The sequence below is a fragment of the Amblyraja radiata genome, chromosome 1 (genome assembly GCF_010909765.2).
Source record: "Amblyraja radiata isolate CabotCenter1 chromosome 1, sAmbRad1.1.pri, whole genome shotgun sequence".
Taxonomy (NCBI): Eukaryota; Metazoa; Chordata; class Chondrichthyes; order Rajiformes; family Rajidae; genus Amblyraja; species Amblyraja radiata.
Window position 1 is genome coordinate 178,530,157 of NC_045956.1, and position 18,716 is coordinate 178,548,872.

At 43.3% G+C, this 18,716-nt stretch overlaps 1 protein-coding gene across 1 annotated transcript; it reads left to right on the forward strand.

Annotated features, from left to right (window-relative positions):
- The first annotated feature begins 247 nt into the window (after positions 1-247).
- Positions 248-11,117, forward strand: LOC116982427 (tigger transposable element-derived protein 1-like). Its single transcript, XM_033035645.1, has 2 exons — positions 248-282; positions 8,684-11,117. Exon 2 carries the CDS (start codon positions 8,792-8,794, stop codon positions 10,487-10,489), a length of 1,698 nt encoding a protein of 565 aa, XP_032891536.1. The 5' UTR covers positions 248-282; positions 8,684-8,791; the 3' UTR covers positions 10,490-11,117.
- Positions 11,118-18,716: the final 7,599 nt, after the last annotated feature.

Below are 18,716 nucleotides of genomic sequence, written 5' to 3' on the forward strand. Positions count from 1 at the left end.
ATCTGGTAATTTTCAGATGGCATAGCCTACAATTGGCTACATTATCAGGCGACAGCATGCTCTATAGACACTGGTTGGCTTGATTGTAATCGTGTATTATACACGCAACAGTAAACTAAACTCAAACTCAAAAGAAGGTGCATTGTTGACTGAGTGAAGACTTTGGTGAGTTAAAGGCTGGTTTAATTTTTTCTTTCATTTTATTGTTGCCATTTTGTGTGCTCCTCCATTCAACTTTGACTTTCAGTGGTCATCAAGAACTGGTACCTTCAAGTCTCTGAGGTAATTAGATAAGCAGCGAGCACTCCTTAACTGAGTGAACAGATCAGAACCAGTGGGTTTGAGGTGGTGACTGAGGAGGCTACTTCGTAATGGTTCCCTTTCACAAGACCGATTGACCTTGCCTAGTTAACACAAATTTCAACCTGCCCCACTGTAAAGTCAAGATATATTCATATTTTACCTGTGACATTAAATGGAATACTCTATTGTCACATGTGACAAGTCACAGTGAAATTCTTTGCTAGCAAACCTAAGGTATGCAAAAAGTTGCCCATAAAGGGCGCTTCCAAAGTTTCAAATATCCCCCCTTTGTGCCAGGTCCCATTTGTTCGTCCCCCCTCCCTCACGGCAGTCCCCACACGCCAGTTCCTCCTTTGTTCCTTCCATGTGTTAAATTAAAAGGTTTTCTCCTTTGTCTTCTTTTCTTTTGTTAACATTTGCGTTTTAGAATATCTAGAATTTTGAAAAATTAGTTTAGTTTCATTAGTTACCGAGAATTGAATGGCAGGGCTCGGGGGAGTGTTGTAGAGCAGAGGGATCTAGGAGTACAGGTAATAGTAGTAATAATAATACTACTACTAATAATAATAATAATAAATAAAGATAATAAGATAATATTAATAACTTTATTTGTGTAGCGCTTTTCACACAATTGAATGTAACCCAAAGTGCTTTCACAAAAACACAGGTCTAAACAAAAAATACAATTTAAAACAGTAAGGACATAGGCAGTTAATAGCGTAAAAAGCACAGATTTATATAAATATTTAAAATATAGAATTGAGAATGTAAAAAGACAAAAATTAAAATGATTAACAAGGTAAGTTTTTAGCTGCCGTTTAACAATGCCAACTGAGTGGGTGTCTCTCATAGCCCTGGGCCGGGTATTCCACAGCTTGGGGGCGTCATTGAAAAAGGCTGCTTCACCTATTTTCTTATTGCTGCGGAAAAGCTATTTTGGGCTCTCTAGACAAGAAGGAAGATTTTATAGTCTGTCCTGGATCTCACAGTGATATGTTCCCTTTTCGTGGTATTTGTTAATAGCCGGGCTGTGGTATTTTGAATGAGCTGCAACTTGTTGGTGTCTTTTGGAGGCATTACAGTAATCAAGTCAAGTCAAGTTTATTCGTCACATACACATACGAGATGTGCAGTAAAATGAAAAGTGGCAATGCTCGCGGAGTTTGTGCAAAATGATAACAAACAAACAACCAAACAAACTACAAACAGAATGGAACAGAATGACATATTCTTTTACATATTAAATATTGTGGGCGGAAGGAAAAAGGGAAAAAAACAGCAATAAAAAAAAAAATAAAGCAGTAGAGTGGTACAGTAAAGTTAGTCCCTGGTGAGATAGGAGTTTACCGTCCTAATGGCCTTTGGGAAGAAACTCCTTCTCAACCTCTCCGTTCTCACAGCATGGCAACGGAGGCGTTTGCCTGAACGTAGCAGCTGGAACAGTCCGTTGCAGGGGTGGAAGGGGTCTCTCATGATCTAATTGGCTCTGGAGTTGCATCTCCTGATGTATAATTCCTGCAGAGGGGCGAGTGAAGGGGCGAGTGAAGTTCCCATAGTGCGTTCGGCCGAACGCACTACTCTCTGCAGAGCCTTCTTGTCCTGGGCAGAGCAATTCCCAAACCAGATTGTAATATTTCTGGACAAGATGCTTTCCACAGCCGCTGAGTAGAAGCACTGGAGGATCCTCGGAGACACTCTGAATTTCCTCAATTGCCTGAGGTGGTAAAGGCGCTGCCTTGCCTTACTCATGAGTGCTGCAGCGTGTGATGTCCATGTCATATCCTTAGAGATGTGGACTCCCAGGTATTTAAAACAGCTCACCCTATCCACAGTATCCCCATTTATCCTCAATGGAGTGTACGTCCTCGGATGATGTGCCCTCCGAAAGTCCACGATCAGCTCCTTAGTTTTTTAAATGTTCAAGAGGAGGCTGTTGTCCTGGCACCATAGTGCCAGATCAGCCACCTCCTCCCGGTAGGCCTTCTCATCATTGTCTGAGATCAGGCCCACCACCACAGTGTCATCTGCAAACTTGATTATTGAGTTGGAGCTGAACTTAGCCACACAGTCATGTGTGTACAGGGAGTACAATAGGGGGCTGAGGATGCAACCCTGGGGGGATCCTGTGCTCAGGGTGAGGGACTTCGATGTATTCCCTCCCATCTTGACTACCTGGGGCCTGGCGGTGAGAAAGTCCAGGGCCCACGCACACAGGGGGGTGTTGAGCCCTAATTCCAGTAGCTTCATGTTGAAGGCTGAACTGAAGTCTATGAACAGCATCCTCACGTAGCCCCCCTTCTGGCTGTCAAGATGAGAGAGAGCGGTGTGCAAAACCTGGGAGACCGCATCATCCGTGGATCTGTTCGGACGGTATGCGAATTGTAGCAGGTCCATGTTGCGAGGGAGGAAGGCGCAGATGTGTTTCTTCATCAGCCTCTCAAAGCATTTCATGACTACCGAGGTGAGGGCCACCGGACGGTAGTCATTCAGACAGGCTGGGGAGGCATTTTTAGGTACCGGTACAAAGATGGATTTTTTGAAGCAGGCAGGGACCACGGACTTGTCCAGGGTGAGATGGAATATTGTAGTGAGCACCGGAGCTAGCTGCGTAGCACAGGACTTAAGTACTCGCCCCGAGATGCCATCGGGGCCTGCAGCTTTCCTCGTGTTCACCCGTGTCAGAGCCTTCCTCACATCGTGCTCGGACAGCGAGAATGTGTGCACATTCCTCCCTTCAGCTTCGTTAGCCAGCCCGCTGGCGGTATTCCTTGATATGAAAGCATGTTTGAGATTTTTTACAGTCATGTTGAGTTAAGAAAGGCCGTACTTTAGCAATAATTCTGAGGTGAAAGAAAGCACACTTTGTTACCTTATTATGTGAGATTTAAAATTAAGATCATTGTTAATTTTTACCCCCAGGCTTGTGATTTCTTGTTGGACATAGGCAGTCTCATTTACCAGTTTACCGAGTAACATTTCTCTTTTGGGTTTTGAACCAATTCACAAAATCTCTGTCTTGTCATCGTTCAGTTTGAAAAAGTTAACATTCATCCATTTTTTAATGGAAAATAGGCAGGTCAAAGAACTGCAGGCTTTACGACAGCGGTTATGTAAATATCTGGGAAAATTCCAGTCTCAAGCGAGATGTTTCTAATTGTAAGAACAAAACTGGATAAACTGTTGAAAACATTCTTTAAAAATTTGTACGAACCGCATCGAAATGGTACATAGTTCCACAAAAGTGACGTCACAGGTATATAGGGTGGTCAATAGGCTTTTGGCAAAATGGCCTTCATCAGTCAGAGTACTGAGTATAGAAGTTGGGGGGTCCTGTTATAGTTGCACAAGACTCCACATTTGGTATTGTGTTCATTTTTGTCTGGGACTGGATGCTGAGAGCTCTAGGTAGAGCATCACTCAGCACTATGTCCACCAGGGACAATACTGGAAGTTGGATAATTATATACTGGACATTTTTTACATTTATTAAGCCAATTAATCAAGCCAATTAACCTACAAACCTGTAGGTATTTGGAAGGTGGGAGGAAACCGAAGATCTCGGAGAAAACCCACGCAGGTCACGGGGAGAATGTACAAACTCCGTACAGACAGCACCCGTAGTCGGGATCGAACTCGGGTTTCCAGTGCTGCATTTTGCTGTAAGGCTGCAACTCTACAGCTGCGCCACGGTGACTGTTCAGTCACGGTCCGCCAGCGGTCACCCTGTTGTAGGATGGAAAGAGTTTAGAGAAGATCTCTGGTGATTGGAATTTTCAAATGTCATGGGTGTTTCGTATTAGAAATTTAAAAAAAAGTTAGTGCAGGAATAGGCCATTCAGCCCTTCGAGCCAGCACCGCCATTCAATATGATCACGGCTGATCATCTAAAATCTGTGCCCCGTACCAGCTTTTTCCCCATATCCCTTGATTCCTTTAACCCAAAGAGCTAAATCTAATTCACTCTTGAAAACATCCAGTGAATTGGCCTCCACTGCCTTCTGTGGCAGACAATTCTCCATCTCTGGGTGAAAAAGTTTTTCCTCATCTCAGTCCTAAATGGCCTATCGTGACTGTGACCCCTGGTTCTGGACTCCCCGAACATGGGGAACATTTTTCCTGCATCTAGCCTGTCCAATCCTTTATTGTTACATTTACCCTTTAGCACAAATTCTGATCAAATATACCTGTTTTATTCATCTCCTCAGGTTTTCCACCATTAATGTGCCAGTCTCTTACCATGGGGTAATCCATGGTCCATTTTCACATAAACAATAGACACAAGGAACTGCAGATGATGGTCCAGGACTCTCCTCTCTTCCAGCTTTCTTCCCCTTCTCCACTACAATCCCGACATAAAACGTCACCTATCCATGTTCTTCAGAGATGCTGCCTGACCCGTTGAGTTAGTTGAGCACTTTGTGCCTTTTTTGTAAATCTGCACCTGCAGTTCCTTGTCTCTCAATGTCCAAGTGTCTTTTAAATGTTACTCGACTAAGTGGGACCCATTGGGTGAGACCCCTTTTCTCCTTTCACCCCCCCCCCCAATTTTCTCCTTGCCATTCCACCCCCCCAAGCACTCACTCCATTCCCCCCCATCCACTCTTTGCGGCTCTCCGGCGGTGCACCCATTCCCGCCCATTGTGTTCCCGATTGTGACGTAGAACACGCAGGCTTCACTGTGCAGGCACAGCTGATGGGCATGGCAAGTTGAAAAGTTATTTACTGAAGCTTAAAATGTGAATAACTCTTATAATATAACAACAATTTAAATGTTAAAGATGAGATTTATTTAGTTAAGTTCTATCTTGTTGTGTCTCTTGATGCATTCTGCAGCCGGGGAGGGGGATGGCTTCAGGCAGTGGCTGTCGGGGTCAGTGGGGGAGGGGGAAGCATCCTGCAGCTGGGGAGGGGGACGGCTTCTGGTGGGGCCTGTAGAGGGCCGGTGGGGAGCTCTGCCATAGCCTACCCCTGCCTACCTCTGCCGCTGCCTACCCATGCTGCTGCCTACTGCTGCTGCACCGCCCTGGCTTCAGGTGGGGAGCATCGTGCAGCTGGGGATGGGGACGGATTCAGGCAGGGACCGGTAAGGGGGGGGGGGGGCGCCCTGCAGTTGGGGACAGGATGACTCCAGGCAGGGGCCAATGGGGGTGTGCATCCTGCAGATGGTGGAAGAGGGCGGCTTCAGTTTGGGGCTGTCAGGGGCTGGCGTGTGTGGGGGGGGGGGGAGTCTAACTCTCTCTTAAATCCATCCAGTGGGGATCTTATAGAAACATATAAAATTATAAAAAGAATGGACAAGCTAGATCCAGGAAAAATGTTCCCAATGTTGTGCGAGTCCAGAACCAGGGGTCAATAAAGGGGAGGCCATTTAAGATTGAGGTGAGAAAAAACATTTTCACCCAGAGAGTTGTGAATTTATGGAATTCCCTGCCACAGAGGCAGTGGAGGCCAAATCACTGGATGGATTTAAGAGAGAGTTAGATAGAGCTCTAGGGGCTAGTGGAGTCAAGGGATATGGGGAGAATGCAGGCACGGGTTATTGATAGGGGACGATCAGTCATGATCGCAATGAACGGCGGTGCTGGCTTGAAGGGCCAAATGACCTCCTCCTGCACCTATATTCTATGTTTCTATGTAACATTCCATTATCTTTTTTCTCTGCTGCTCTACCTGCATGCTTACTTCAGTGACAGATGTACAAGTACACACAAGTCTGGTTGCACCTCCCTTTTCCTTGTCTAACACCATTCAGATAATAATCTGCCTTCCTGTTCATGCCACCTCACATTTATCCATATTATACTGCATCTGCCATTCATCTGCCCACTCACCCAACCTATCCAAGTCACCCTGCAGCCTCATAGCATTCACCTCGCAGCTCACACTGCCACCCAGCTTTGCGTCATCCGTAAACTTGGAGATGTTACATTTAATTCCCTTGTCTAAATCATTAATATCTATATTACTAAACGTCAAATCTTGACCACTTCCTGTTTTTCTGTTTCATGATTTTAGAAAAAACGCTGCCACTTAAGGCTGTGATATTTGACCATCTTACTCAGAGTCCGCCTCCGCTGAACAGGACAAGAGGGTTTTTCCCATCGAAGAAAAATAAAAGAGTTATTAATGTTTAAAAACTGTTGACATTCTCTCTGCTGCCCCTGCTGGTGGGAGGGGGGAGGGACTATAAAACCTGGAAGGGAGGGACAATAAAACCCGGAAGTGTTGTCCCTCACTAAGTCTCTGCATGATGGAAGTTGGTGGTGATTGCTTTGAAATGCTGCACTGCAAGTGGTTGTTGGTGGGCGGTTGCTTTGAAATGCTGCACTGCAAATGGCTGTTGGTGGGTGATTGCTTTGAAATGCTGCACTGCAAATGGTTGTTGGTCTAAACTTGACAACTTCCTGTATGCACTGTATATTGATTTTAGATAAAACACTACCACTTACTGCCACTTGTGATTTTTGGCCATCTTACACAGCCCCCAACCGCTCATCAGATGCATAGGATTCTTCCCATCAATTAAAAATAAAAGTGTTATTAGTGTTTAAAAAAATGTTGAGAATCGCTCTCCTGTCAATCACGCCATGAAGGCCACGCCCCTTCCGGGGGTGGGGGGAGGGATTATAAAACCTGGAAGTGTGGGTGTGGCTCAATCTCTGCAAGATGGGGAGGGAGAGGTCACGACTCTGTCTGAGCTGTGAATCAACTGAACACACTGAATGTCTACTGAACTGTGAGTGTGGTGTTTATGTGGTGTTTTGTGTGGTTTAATGGTGGTTTCACCCTGCTTGCAATTATATGAAACTGCATTTGAATGTGGTGGCCTTGCACACTGCATGAAATGGTGTGAAACTGCACTTCAATGTGGAGGCCTTGCACCCTGCTTGAAATGGTATGAAACTGCGCTTCAACTTGGTTGTCTTGCATCCAACTTGAAGTGGTATGAAACTGCACTTGGATTTGGTGGCCTTGCACCCTGCTTGTAGTGGTATGAAACTGCACGAGTTTGGTGGCCCTGCACCCCGCTTGAAGTGGTAGGAATCTGCACTTGAGTTTGGTGGTGCTGCACCCCGCTTGAAGTGGTATGAAACTGCACTTGAATTCAGTGGCCTTGCACCCTGCTTGAAGTGGTAAGAAACTGCACTTGAATTCGGTGGCCTTGCATCCTGCTTGAAGTGATAGGAAACTGCACTTGAATTTGGTGGCCTTGCACCCTGCTTGAAATGGTAGGAAACTGCATTTGAATTTGGAGGCCTTGAACCCTGCTTGTAATGGAATTTCAAGGAATAACCGTGAGTCAACTGCTAGCCCACCAGCCGGGGATGATACTAACCCTCTGGAAACCAGTCCCTTCAGTCCACAATCCCTCTACTAGCGCTCCAGAAAGCCCCCCCATGGGTCCAACTTAGTCTAGTATATATTGTAAATAACTGGGGTTCCATCACATAGCCTTGTGGCACCCCACTAATCACTGCCTGCCATTCTGAAAAGGGCATGTTAATTCCTAGACTTTGCTTCCTGTCTGCCAACCAGTTCTCCATCCATGTCAATATCCCTACCCCCAATACCATGTGCTCTAATTTTGCACACTAATCTCTTGTGTCTCTATTTTTGCACACTAATCTCTTGTTGCTGTGAAGAATAAATGGTGTTTCACTCAGAGAATGCATTCACTGGGGAAACAGTGGAAGAGATACTCTCCATGAATAAGAAGTGATAGGATAAACACTTGTACTGCCAAAGCTTAGTTGACCATTGAGCAAGTGCTGGTAAACAGGATTAATATGGACAGACAAAATGCTGGAGAATCTCAGTGGTGAGGCCGCATCTATGGAACAAAGTAAATAGACAATGATGCGGGCCAAAACCCTTCTTCAGACTGATGTGAGAGTGTGGGGTGGGGGGGGTGGGGGGGGGGGGGGGGTAAGAAGAAAGGAAGAGGTGGGGCCAGTGGGCTGTGGGAGAGCTGAGAACGGGAGGAGAAAGTAAGGACTACCTGAAATTAGAGAAGTCATTGTTCCTACCGCTGGGGTGCAAACTGCCCATGCGAAATATGAAGTGCTGCTCCTACAATTTATGGTGATCCTCACTCTGGCCAAGGAGGAGGCCGAGGACAGAAAGGTCAGATTCGGAATGGGAGGGTGAGTTGTCCATTGTCCTTTGTTCCCCCCCCCCAACCAAATTGTTCATTTCTCTTCCCCTACCTCCCTAACGGCGGGACACTATATAGTTTTTAGAACATAAATATTATTCTATATATATTCTATATATTGTATATAGAACAAGAGAGCATAGAAATAGACTCCTCAACACACAATGTCTTTGCCAAACTTGACGCCAAGCTAAAGTAATCTATTCTGTAATCTCTTGTTTACAGATACTCCTCAGTCACGCGATCACGACTGTAAATGCTGATACTCTACAATCTGTGTTGCCAGCATTTTCTGGATACAGTGTATCGTGTTGTGTGTTATTGCATCCCATCATGTCTACAAACTGCCCATCTGTGTCTACTGCTCCTGGTGTGAAGAAGAGAATTTCACTTGAGAAGAAACTCAAGATAATTGGCCTGCATGAAGGCGGCAAACCAGTAATGGCCATCGCACGTGATTTAGGACGTCCGCACTCGACGATCTCGAGCATCATTAAAAATAAGAAGCGAATCAGAGATGCAGTGAAATCATCAGCATCAGTTAAATTTTCGCAATCGAGGATCTCGAGCATCTTCAAGAAGAAGAAACGAATCAGAGATGCAGTGAAATCATCAGCATCTGTTAAATCCACGGTCATCAGGAAGAAAAGAGCTAGGCCCATTGATGATATGGAGATATTACTTGTCACGTGGATGAAAGGCCAGATACAGAAAGACAAACTGCTCAGCTTATCGACGATCCAGGCTGTTGCAAAAAGTTTTTTCAATCCGCTAAAAGAGAGTGCCGATGATCCTACATATCCGCAAGTGTTTACAGCAAGTCCTGGATGGTTCCAACGGTTCAAAATACGTCATAATTTTCATAATGTGAAGGTCAGCGGTGAGGCAGCAAGTGCTGATACTGAAGGTGCCGCAGCTTTTAAGGAAGAGCTGCATAGGATAATTGTGGATGAGAAATATTTGCCAGAACAAATATTCAATGTCGATGAAACATGCTTGTTCTGGAAGCGTCTGCCGGAGTTTACAGACATTCATCAAGAGTCCAAGACAATACCAGGATTCAAGACATACAAAGACCGTGTAACGCTGCTTTTGGGTGGGAATGTTGCAGGGTTCAAATTAAAACCTTTACTAATCTACCACTCGGAGAACCCTAGAGCATTGAAGAATGTGAGCAAGCAAACGCTTCCCGTTCATTATCGCCATGACGAGAATGCCTGGATGACATTAGCATTGTTTGCTGACTGGTTTCGATACTGTTTTATACCGGAGGCAGGAGAATATTGTTGGGAAAACAACATCCCATTCAGAATTCTTCTGATCTTGGATAATGCTCCAGGACATCCTCCATTTATTGGCGACATGCATCCCGATGTAAAGGTTGTGTATTTGCCACCGAGCATAACCACACTCATTCAACCAATGGAGCAAGGTGTAATAGCTACGTTCAAAGCCTACTATTTATGGCAAACGTTTGCGCAGGCTGTTGGAGCGACTGAATCTGGCCGAACACTCCAAGACTTTTGGAACGGTTTTAACATTCTAAATGCTGTCCAGAACATTGCTGCAGCGTGGGAAGATGTCACACAGCAATGCATGAAGTGCGTTTGGAAGAAAGTTATGAAGACACATGTGGACGCATTCGAAGATTTTAACAAAGATTCTGCTGTTGATAACATAGTAAGAAACAAGATATTGGTGCTTGGGAACCAGCTAGAATTAGACATTGATGAAGAAGATATTCATGAGCTTGTTGGCATTGAGGCTGAAGAACTTTCCAATGAGGAGCTGATCGAACTGGAGGAAGAGAGAAGAAAAGAAGCTGAGGCAGTGGAAGAAGAAGTTATACCCGAGGCACCAAAAACGTTCACAACAAAGACACTGGAGGAGGCGCTTGATGCTATCAGCAGTGGCGTACGGATGTTGGAAGAAATGGACGTCAATTATGAGAGATTCGCAAAAACTGACAGGCAGATACAGGATGCTCTTGCCTGCTATTGGGAAATATATAATGATAGGAATAGCGAATAAATAAATTGCATAGTCAAAACTTGATATCTTCCTGAAGAACACTATGTTTGGTAGGTTAGGTGTATTAAATGCATATTTGACTAACAATATTTTCGATTTACGATGGGTTTACAAAGCCCGATCATAAGCTGAGGATCACCTGTGCGTCTAACTATAGTCATTCCTCCTTCTCCCTGCTGCCATCCAGCTAAAGAAAAATAAACTACAGCGCACACATCAGACTGAGGAGCAGCTTCTTTCTCTCTCCATCAGGCTTCTGAATGGTCCTTCCATAAGCTGTATCCATTTTTATATTTAACGAATGAAATAGATTTCAAGTTATGTATTACTCTGTTATGGCGAAATCCAGGTGTATGTCTGAACGAGGTAACAAAGCCTGCATTAAAACCACTCAATTTCCAGCTATGATGCAACAATGCTGGATGCTTCAGACAATATATTGCGTGACAATGCTGAGAATTATATACTGTACCCTGTCTCTTCCCCTTTATTAGGCCAATGGAACTTACGTTTGGCTTGATTGTATAGATGAATAGTATTTTCTGATTTAATTGGATTGCATGCAAAAGAAAGCTTTTTCAATGTACCTCGGGAAAAACATAACAAGAATAAAATTATACCTATGCAATGTCAGAGTCTTTCATGAGAAACTGCAGATTGGGGGGAGGGACTCAAATAGGGAAAGCTAGTAGTCAGTATGTGAGGCAGGAGGCAGAGAAGGGAAGCACTTGGACCCAAAATGTAGGGGAGAAAGAAGAAAAATATAATAAACGCAGAATAAGAGGTGGTGGGTTTCTTAAATGTGCATATTTTAATGCTAGGAGCATTGTAAGAAAGGTGGATGAGCTTAGAGCCTGGATTGACACCTGGAAGTATGATGTTGTGGTGATCAGTGAAACATGGTTGCAGGAGGGGTGTGATTGGAAACTAAATATTCCAGGATTTCGTTGCTTCAGGTGTGATAGAATTGGAGGGGCAAGAGGTGGAGGTGTTGCATTGCTTGTCAGGGAAGATATTACAGCAGTGCTTTGGCAGGATAGATTGGAGGGCTCGTCTAGGGAGGCTAATTGGGTGGAGCTGAGAAATGGGAAAGGGGTAGCAACACTTATAGGGGTGTATTATAGACCGCCTAATCGGGAGCGAGAATTGGAAGAGCAAATATGTAAGGAGATCGCAGATATTAGTAGTAAGCACAAGGTAGTGATTGTGGGAGATTTCAATTTTACACACATAGACTGGGAAACACATTCTGTAAATGAGCTGGATGGTTTGGAGTTTGTAAAATGTGTGCAGGATAGTTTTTTGCAGCAATACATAGAGGTACCTACTAGAGAAGGGGCAGTGATGGACCTCCTGATAGGAAATGAGACAGGTCAGGTGGCGGAGGTATGTGTTGGGGAGCACTTTGGGTTCAGTGATCACAATACCTTTAGTTTCAATATAATTATGGAGAAGGTCAGAACTGGACCAAGGGTTGAAATTTTTGATTGGAGAAAGGCTAACTTTGAAGAGATGCGAAAGGAATTAAAAGGAGTAAATGAGGCCATTTTGTTTTATGGGAAGGATGTAGAAGAGAAATGGAGGACATTTAGAGGTGAAATGTTAAGATTATGGAATCTTTATGTCCCTGTTCGTTTGAAAGGTAATGGTAATAATTCTAAAGAGTCAGGGTTTTCAATGGAAATTGGACACTTGTTTCGGAAAAAGAGAGAGATCTACAATAATTATAGGCAGCATGGGATGCTTGAGGAGTAAAAGAATGTAAAAAGAATCTTAAGAAATAAATTAGAAAAGCTAAAAGAAGATATGAGGTTGCTTTGGCAAGCAAGGTGAAAGTAAATCCAAAGAGTTTCTACAGCTATATTAATAGCAAAAGGATAACGAGGGATACAATTGGTCCATTAAGTTCAAGTTCAAGTGAGTTTATTGTCATCTGTCCCTGATAGGACAATGAAATTCTCGCTTTGCTTCAGCACACAGAACATAATAGGCATTGACTACAAAACACATGAATAAATAAACTGATAAAGTGCAAATAACAGAAAATGGGTTATTAATAATCAGAGTTTTGTCCGAGCTAGGTTTAATAGCCTGATGGCTGTGGGGAAGTAGCTATTCCTGAAACTGGTTGTTGCAGTCTTCAGGCTCCTGTACCTTCTACCTGAAGGTAGCAGGGAGATGCGTGTGTGGCCAGGATGGTGTGGGTCTTTGATGATACTGCCAGCCTTTTTGAGGCAGCGACTTGGATAAATCCCCTCGATGGAAGGAAGGTCAGAGCCGATGATGGACTGGGCAGTGTTTACTACATTTTGTAGTCTCTTCCTCTCCAGGGCGCTCAAGTTGCCGAACCAAGCCACGATGCAACCGGTCAGCATTGGTCCATTAGAGAGTCAGAGTGGACAGCTATCTGCAGAGCCAAAAGAGATCGGGGAGATATTGAACAATTTCTTTTGTTCGGTGTTCACAAAGGAGAAGAATATTGTATTATGTGAGACAAGGGAAACAAGTAGAGTAGCTATGGAAATTATGAGATTCAAAGAAGAGGAAGTACTGACACTTTTCAAAAATATAAAAGTGTATAAGTCTCCAGGTCCTGACAGGATATTCCCTAGGACATTGAGGGAAGTTAGTGTAGAAATAGCAGGGGCTATGACAGAAATATTTCAAATGTCATTACAAATGGGAATAGTGCCAGAGGATTGGGGTACTGCGCATGTTGTTCCATTGTTTAAAAAGGGTTCTAAGAGTGAACCTAGCAATTATAGACCTGTTTGTTTGACGTCAGTGGTGGGCAAATTAATGGAAAGGATACTTAGAGATAATATATATAAGCATCTGGATAAACAGGGTCTGATTAGGAACAGTCAACATGGATTTGTGCCTGGAAGGTCATGTTTGACTAATATTCTTGAATTTTTTGAAGAGGTTACTCGGGAAATTGATGAGGGTAAAGCAGTGGATGTTGTATATATGGACTTCAGTAAGGCCTTTGACAAGGTTCCTCATGGAAGGTTGGTTAAGAAGGTTCAATTGCTGGGTATTAATGGTGGAGTAGCAAGATGGATTCAACAGTGGCTGAATGGGAGATGCCTGAGAGTAATGGTGGATGGATGTTTGTCAGGTTGGAGGCCAGTGACTAGTAGGGTGCCACAGGGATCTGTGTTGGGTCCACTGTTGTTTGTCATGTACATCACTGATCTAGATGATGGTGTGGTAAATTGGATTAGTAAGTATGCAGATGATACTAAGATAGGTGGTGTTGTGGATAATGAAGTAGATTTTCAAAGTCTACAGAGAGATTTAGGCCATTTGGAAGAGTGGGCTGAAAGATGGCAAATGGAGTTTAATGCTGATAAGTGTGAGGTGCTACATCTTGGCAGGACAAATCAAAATAGGACGTACATGGTAAATGGTAGTGAATTGAGGAATGCAGTTGAACAGAGGGATCTAGGAATAACTGTGCACAGTTCCCTGAAGGTGGAATCTCATGTAGATAGGGTGGTAAAGAAAGCTTTTGGTGTGCTGGCCTTTATAAATCAGAGCTTTGAGTATAGAAGTTGGGATGTAATGTTAAATTTGTACAAGGCATTGGTGAGGTCAATTCTGGCGTATGCTGTACAATTTTGGTCGCCTAATTATAGGAAGGATGTCAACAAAATAGAGTGAGTACAGAGGAGATTTACTAGAATGTTGCCTGGTTTTCAACAACTAAGTTATAGAGAAAAGTTGAACAAGTTAGGTCTTTATTCTTTGGAGTGCAGAAGGTTAAGGGGGTACTTGATAGAGGTCTTTAAAATGATGAGAGGGATAGACAAAGTTGACGTGGATAAGCTTTTCCCATTGAGAGTAGGGAAGTTTCAAACAAGAGACTATTATCTGAATGGTGGCCGATTAGGAAAAGGGTAGATGCAACGAGACCTGGGTGTCATGGTACACCAGTCATTGAAAGTAGAAATGCAGGTGCAGCAGGCAGTGAAGAAAGCAAATGGTATGTTAGCATTCATAGCAAAAGGATTTGAGTATAAGAGCAGGGAGGTTCTACTGCAGTTGTACAGGGTCTTGGTGAGACCACACCTGGAGTATTGCGTACAGTTTTGCTCTCTTAATCTGAGGAAATACATTCTTGCCATAGAGGGAGTACAGAGAAGGTTCACCAGACTGATTCCTGGGATGGCAGGACTTTAATATGAAGAAAGACTGGATAGACTCGTCTTGTACACGCTGGAATTCAGAAGATTGAGGGGGGATATTATGGAAACTTACGAAATTCTTAAGGGGTTGAACAGGCTAGATGTAGGAAGATTATTCCGGATGTTGGGGAAGTCCAGAACTAGGGGTCACAGTTTAAGGATAAGAGGGAAGTCTTTTAGGACCGAGATGAGAAAATCATTTTTTACACAGAGAGTGGTGAATCTGTGGAATTCTCTGCCACAGAAGGTAGTTGAGGCCAGTTCATTGGCTATATTTAAGAGGGAGTTAGATGTGGCCCTTGTGGCTAAAGGGATCAGGGGGTATGGAGAGAAGGCAGGGATGGGATACTGAGTTGGATGATCAGCCATGATCATACCAAATGGCATTGCAGGCCCGAAGGGCTGAATGGCCTACTCCTGCACCTATTTTCTATGTCTCTATGTTTCTATGACTTGAGAATTAAGGGCCAGAAATTTAGGGGTAACATGAGGGGGAACTTCTTTACTCAGAGAGTGGTAGCTGTGTGGAATGAGCTTCCAGGGGAAGTGGTGGAGGCAGGTTCGATTTTATAATTTAAAAATAAATTCAATAGGTATATGGATGGGAAAGAAATGGAGGGTTATGGTCTGAGTGCAGGAAGATGGGACTAGGGGAAAATAAGTGTTTGGCGTGGACTTGAAGGACCGAGGTGTCCTGTTTCCTTGCTGTAATTGTTATATGGTTATATGGTTATGATGCAATACTTACCGTAAGGGGTCGGTGTTAGTGCTGCTACTCTTCGCGTTGTACATTAATGGTTTGGATGAGGGTTTTAAGGCTTTGTGGCCAATTTTGCAGATGATACAAAAATAGGTGGAGGGGCAGGCAGTGTGGAGAAAACAGGGACTTGGGAGAGTGGACAGAAAACTGGCAAAGTGTAGCAAAGTGTGGAGTCATGCATTTTGTTAGTTGGAATTAAGGCATAAACTATTTTCTAAATGTGGAGAGAATCCAGAAATTGGTGCAAAGAGAGTTGGCAGTGCTAGTGCAGGATTACCAAAAAGTTCATCAGCACGTAGAAATGGTAGTACAGGGAGCAAACTCGATGCTAGGATTTAATTCAAGAGGGCTTGTGTACAAAAACAGGGATGTCATGCTGAGGCTCTATAAGGCTCTGGTAAGGCCGCATTTTTAATATAGTAGCGATGTTACATAATGTTGAGATTTTAAAAATCAAGTCTGCAATTTATCCCATCAGATAAAGCATAAAAATAAGTTTGACACATAATTCACTTTCATATCTTCAGTATTAAAAAAGTTATGGCCATTTTCATACTCGGAAATTAGCATCTTGTTCCCTATTGCTTTTCCATTGACTTAACACAAAAGCTGTTTTCGAGGACAGTCAAAAGCCCATAACATTCTTAAAAATTAAGAGAACTGAATGAAATTTTCAGTTATTATAGATTGAAGCAATCCGGAAACAAATATAAAACATCTTACTTGGATGACCTGAAATTAAAGTATATAGTTAATTATATACCTGATGGTGTATGTCCCAGGCTACTAAAAGACTGTGCGGCTCAGCTGGCGGAGCCGCTCCAGACCATTTTCAACCTGAGCCTCCAGTCAGGGAGGGTACCAGGTCTGTGGAAAACATCATGTCTCGTGCCGGTTCCCAAAGCAGGGCGGCCGACCGAGATCAACGACTACAGACCGGTGGCCCTTACATCCCATATTATGAAAACAATGGAGCGGCTACTCATTCGTCTCCTGAGACCACAAGTCCAGCACGCACTCGACCCACTACAGTTTGCATACCAGGAGAACATTGGGGTGGATGACGCAGTCCTCTACATGCTGCACCGGATCTACTCCTTTTTGGACAAACCCGGTGGCTATGTGAGGATTATGTTCTTCGACTTTTCAAGTGCGTTCAACACCATCCAACCCCTGATTCTGAATGACAAGCTTAAGAAGATGGGGGTGGATTCCACATTTATCTCCTGGATATACGACTACCTGACGGGTCGACCACAGTTTGTCAAGCTGGGGGACAGTGTGTCTGGCACAGTGGTGTGCAATGTTGGAGCCCCACAGGGAACGGTTCTGGCCCCGTTCCTCTTCACCCTGTACACAGCAGACTTTAACTATAAGTCTGACACATGCCACGTACAGAAATATTCAGATAATACAGCGATTGTGGCATGTGTAAGGAACGGGCAGGAGGAGGAATACAGGAACTTGACCAGTTCCTTTTGTGCCTGGAGTGAAGAGAACTGTCTCACCCTGAACACAACAAAGACTAAAGAGATGGTGGTTAACTTTGGCAGGTCCAAGCTCCCCCTTCAGCCGGTCAACGCTGCAGGGGCTGACATTGAGGTGGTGCAGACATATAAATATCTTGGAGTGCACCTTGACAACAAACTGGACTGGTCTGTCAACTCTGACTCCCTCTACAAAAAAGGCCAGAGCAGACTCTTTTTCCTCAGAAGGCTCAAATCCTTCAGTGTGTAAGGATATGCTGCACATGTTTTACAACACAGTGGTCGCAAGCGTTATTTTCTACGCTGTTGTCTGCTGGGGCAACAGCATTAGTGCAAAAAACAATAGGAAGCTGGTCAAACTGGTTAAACGAGCTAGCTCAGTGCTGGAGGGGAGAGTAGACTCTGGGATGGAGGTGCTGGAGAGGCGTATGAGGCACAAGGTGCAGGTCATCCTGAAAAACCCCGGGCATCCCCTCCATTTAATTCTGGAGAGTCAAAAGAGCACTCGGAACAACAACCGGCTCCTCTCCCTGCCCTGTAGGACGGAGCGGTTCAGGAGATCCTTCACCCCTGCAGCCATTAGATTTTATAATTCGGACCGCTAGGCTGTAGGGGGATGCATTTTGCAATTATTAATTTTTAACTGTTAATTATTGGTCTTTTTAAGTATTTATTGCTCTCAGGTAGTGTCCACATTGTATTCTATGTATTTTCTGTCTGCGTTCATTTTGAATCTGTGGGTTTGTTGGTTGGGAGCTTCTGGACATCTGAATTTCCCTGAGGGGATCAATAAAGTATTTATTATTATTATTATTATTATTATTATTTAATTACCTAACTGTAGTCAATTACAAAATTGACCGTTGTAAAGGAAATAGTAATAAACACCCAGACTGCCTTGAAAATTCAAAAATGTGATATTCTCTAGATCAGAAATTTAATATCATTGTATTATATGCTGTAAGTCCATAACAGATAGGTAAATAAATTACAATTTCTAGCAATAGGCCAAGTCTTTATGGAGAATATCAGTTGCTAGCTGGTACATTGGCATATCATAATCAGTAGCATCATCATACTCCTCAGATTGTAACCAATAAGCAACTCTGTATGCCATGTTTTTCCTCAACTTTTCACTTTTAGCATTGTTAACTACAAGTTTTTGCTCTTCAAACCACACATGGCATGCCTTTCTGCCCACCACTATCCCATTAAGAATGTCCTGTAGATTCCATTTCTTAAGAAAAGGATTTAAAAAAAAAATGCCATTAAGTATCCAAATAACAAACTAATCCCATTCACACAAGAATTCACAATATAACATGATTTTTAAATCTCACTGTCATGAATTAATATGCCTGATGGAAGGAATTTGATGTTTAATTCCCATAAATTAATCTAGAAACATCCACTCACTATAATCAATCTTTAAATGTTTTTGCACAATACATGGGACTAAAACTGATATTTAGTATAAAAATATTGACTATGGGTAGACAATAAAACAAAACATAGACAATTTAGATGTTCTTATGACATGATTGTCCAAAAAACAAGAGCATTTAAATCATCTTGCGAGTGGGTTTTTCTGGAACGCGATCGATTGGAACGTTGCATTTGCGGTGAATTTGAACCCCATATTAGCAGGATAAACACTGCCGGTTCGTATGGGGCTCAAATCATATTTTCGCAATGTAATATTTGATTAAAGCCATCCCAAGAAGCAAGTTTATATATAAAATAGACGACTTAAACGTTGTTTTGTCCCGTTCATGCGATCCATCACATTG

Coding starts and splice junctions, on each gene's coding strand:
- LOC116982427 (XM_033035645.1), top strand. CDS start 8,792: ATGTCTACAAACTGCCCATCTGTGTCTACTGCTCCTGGTGTGAAGAAG.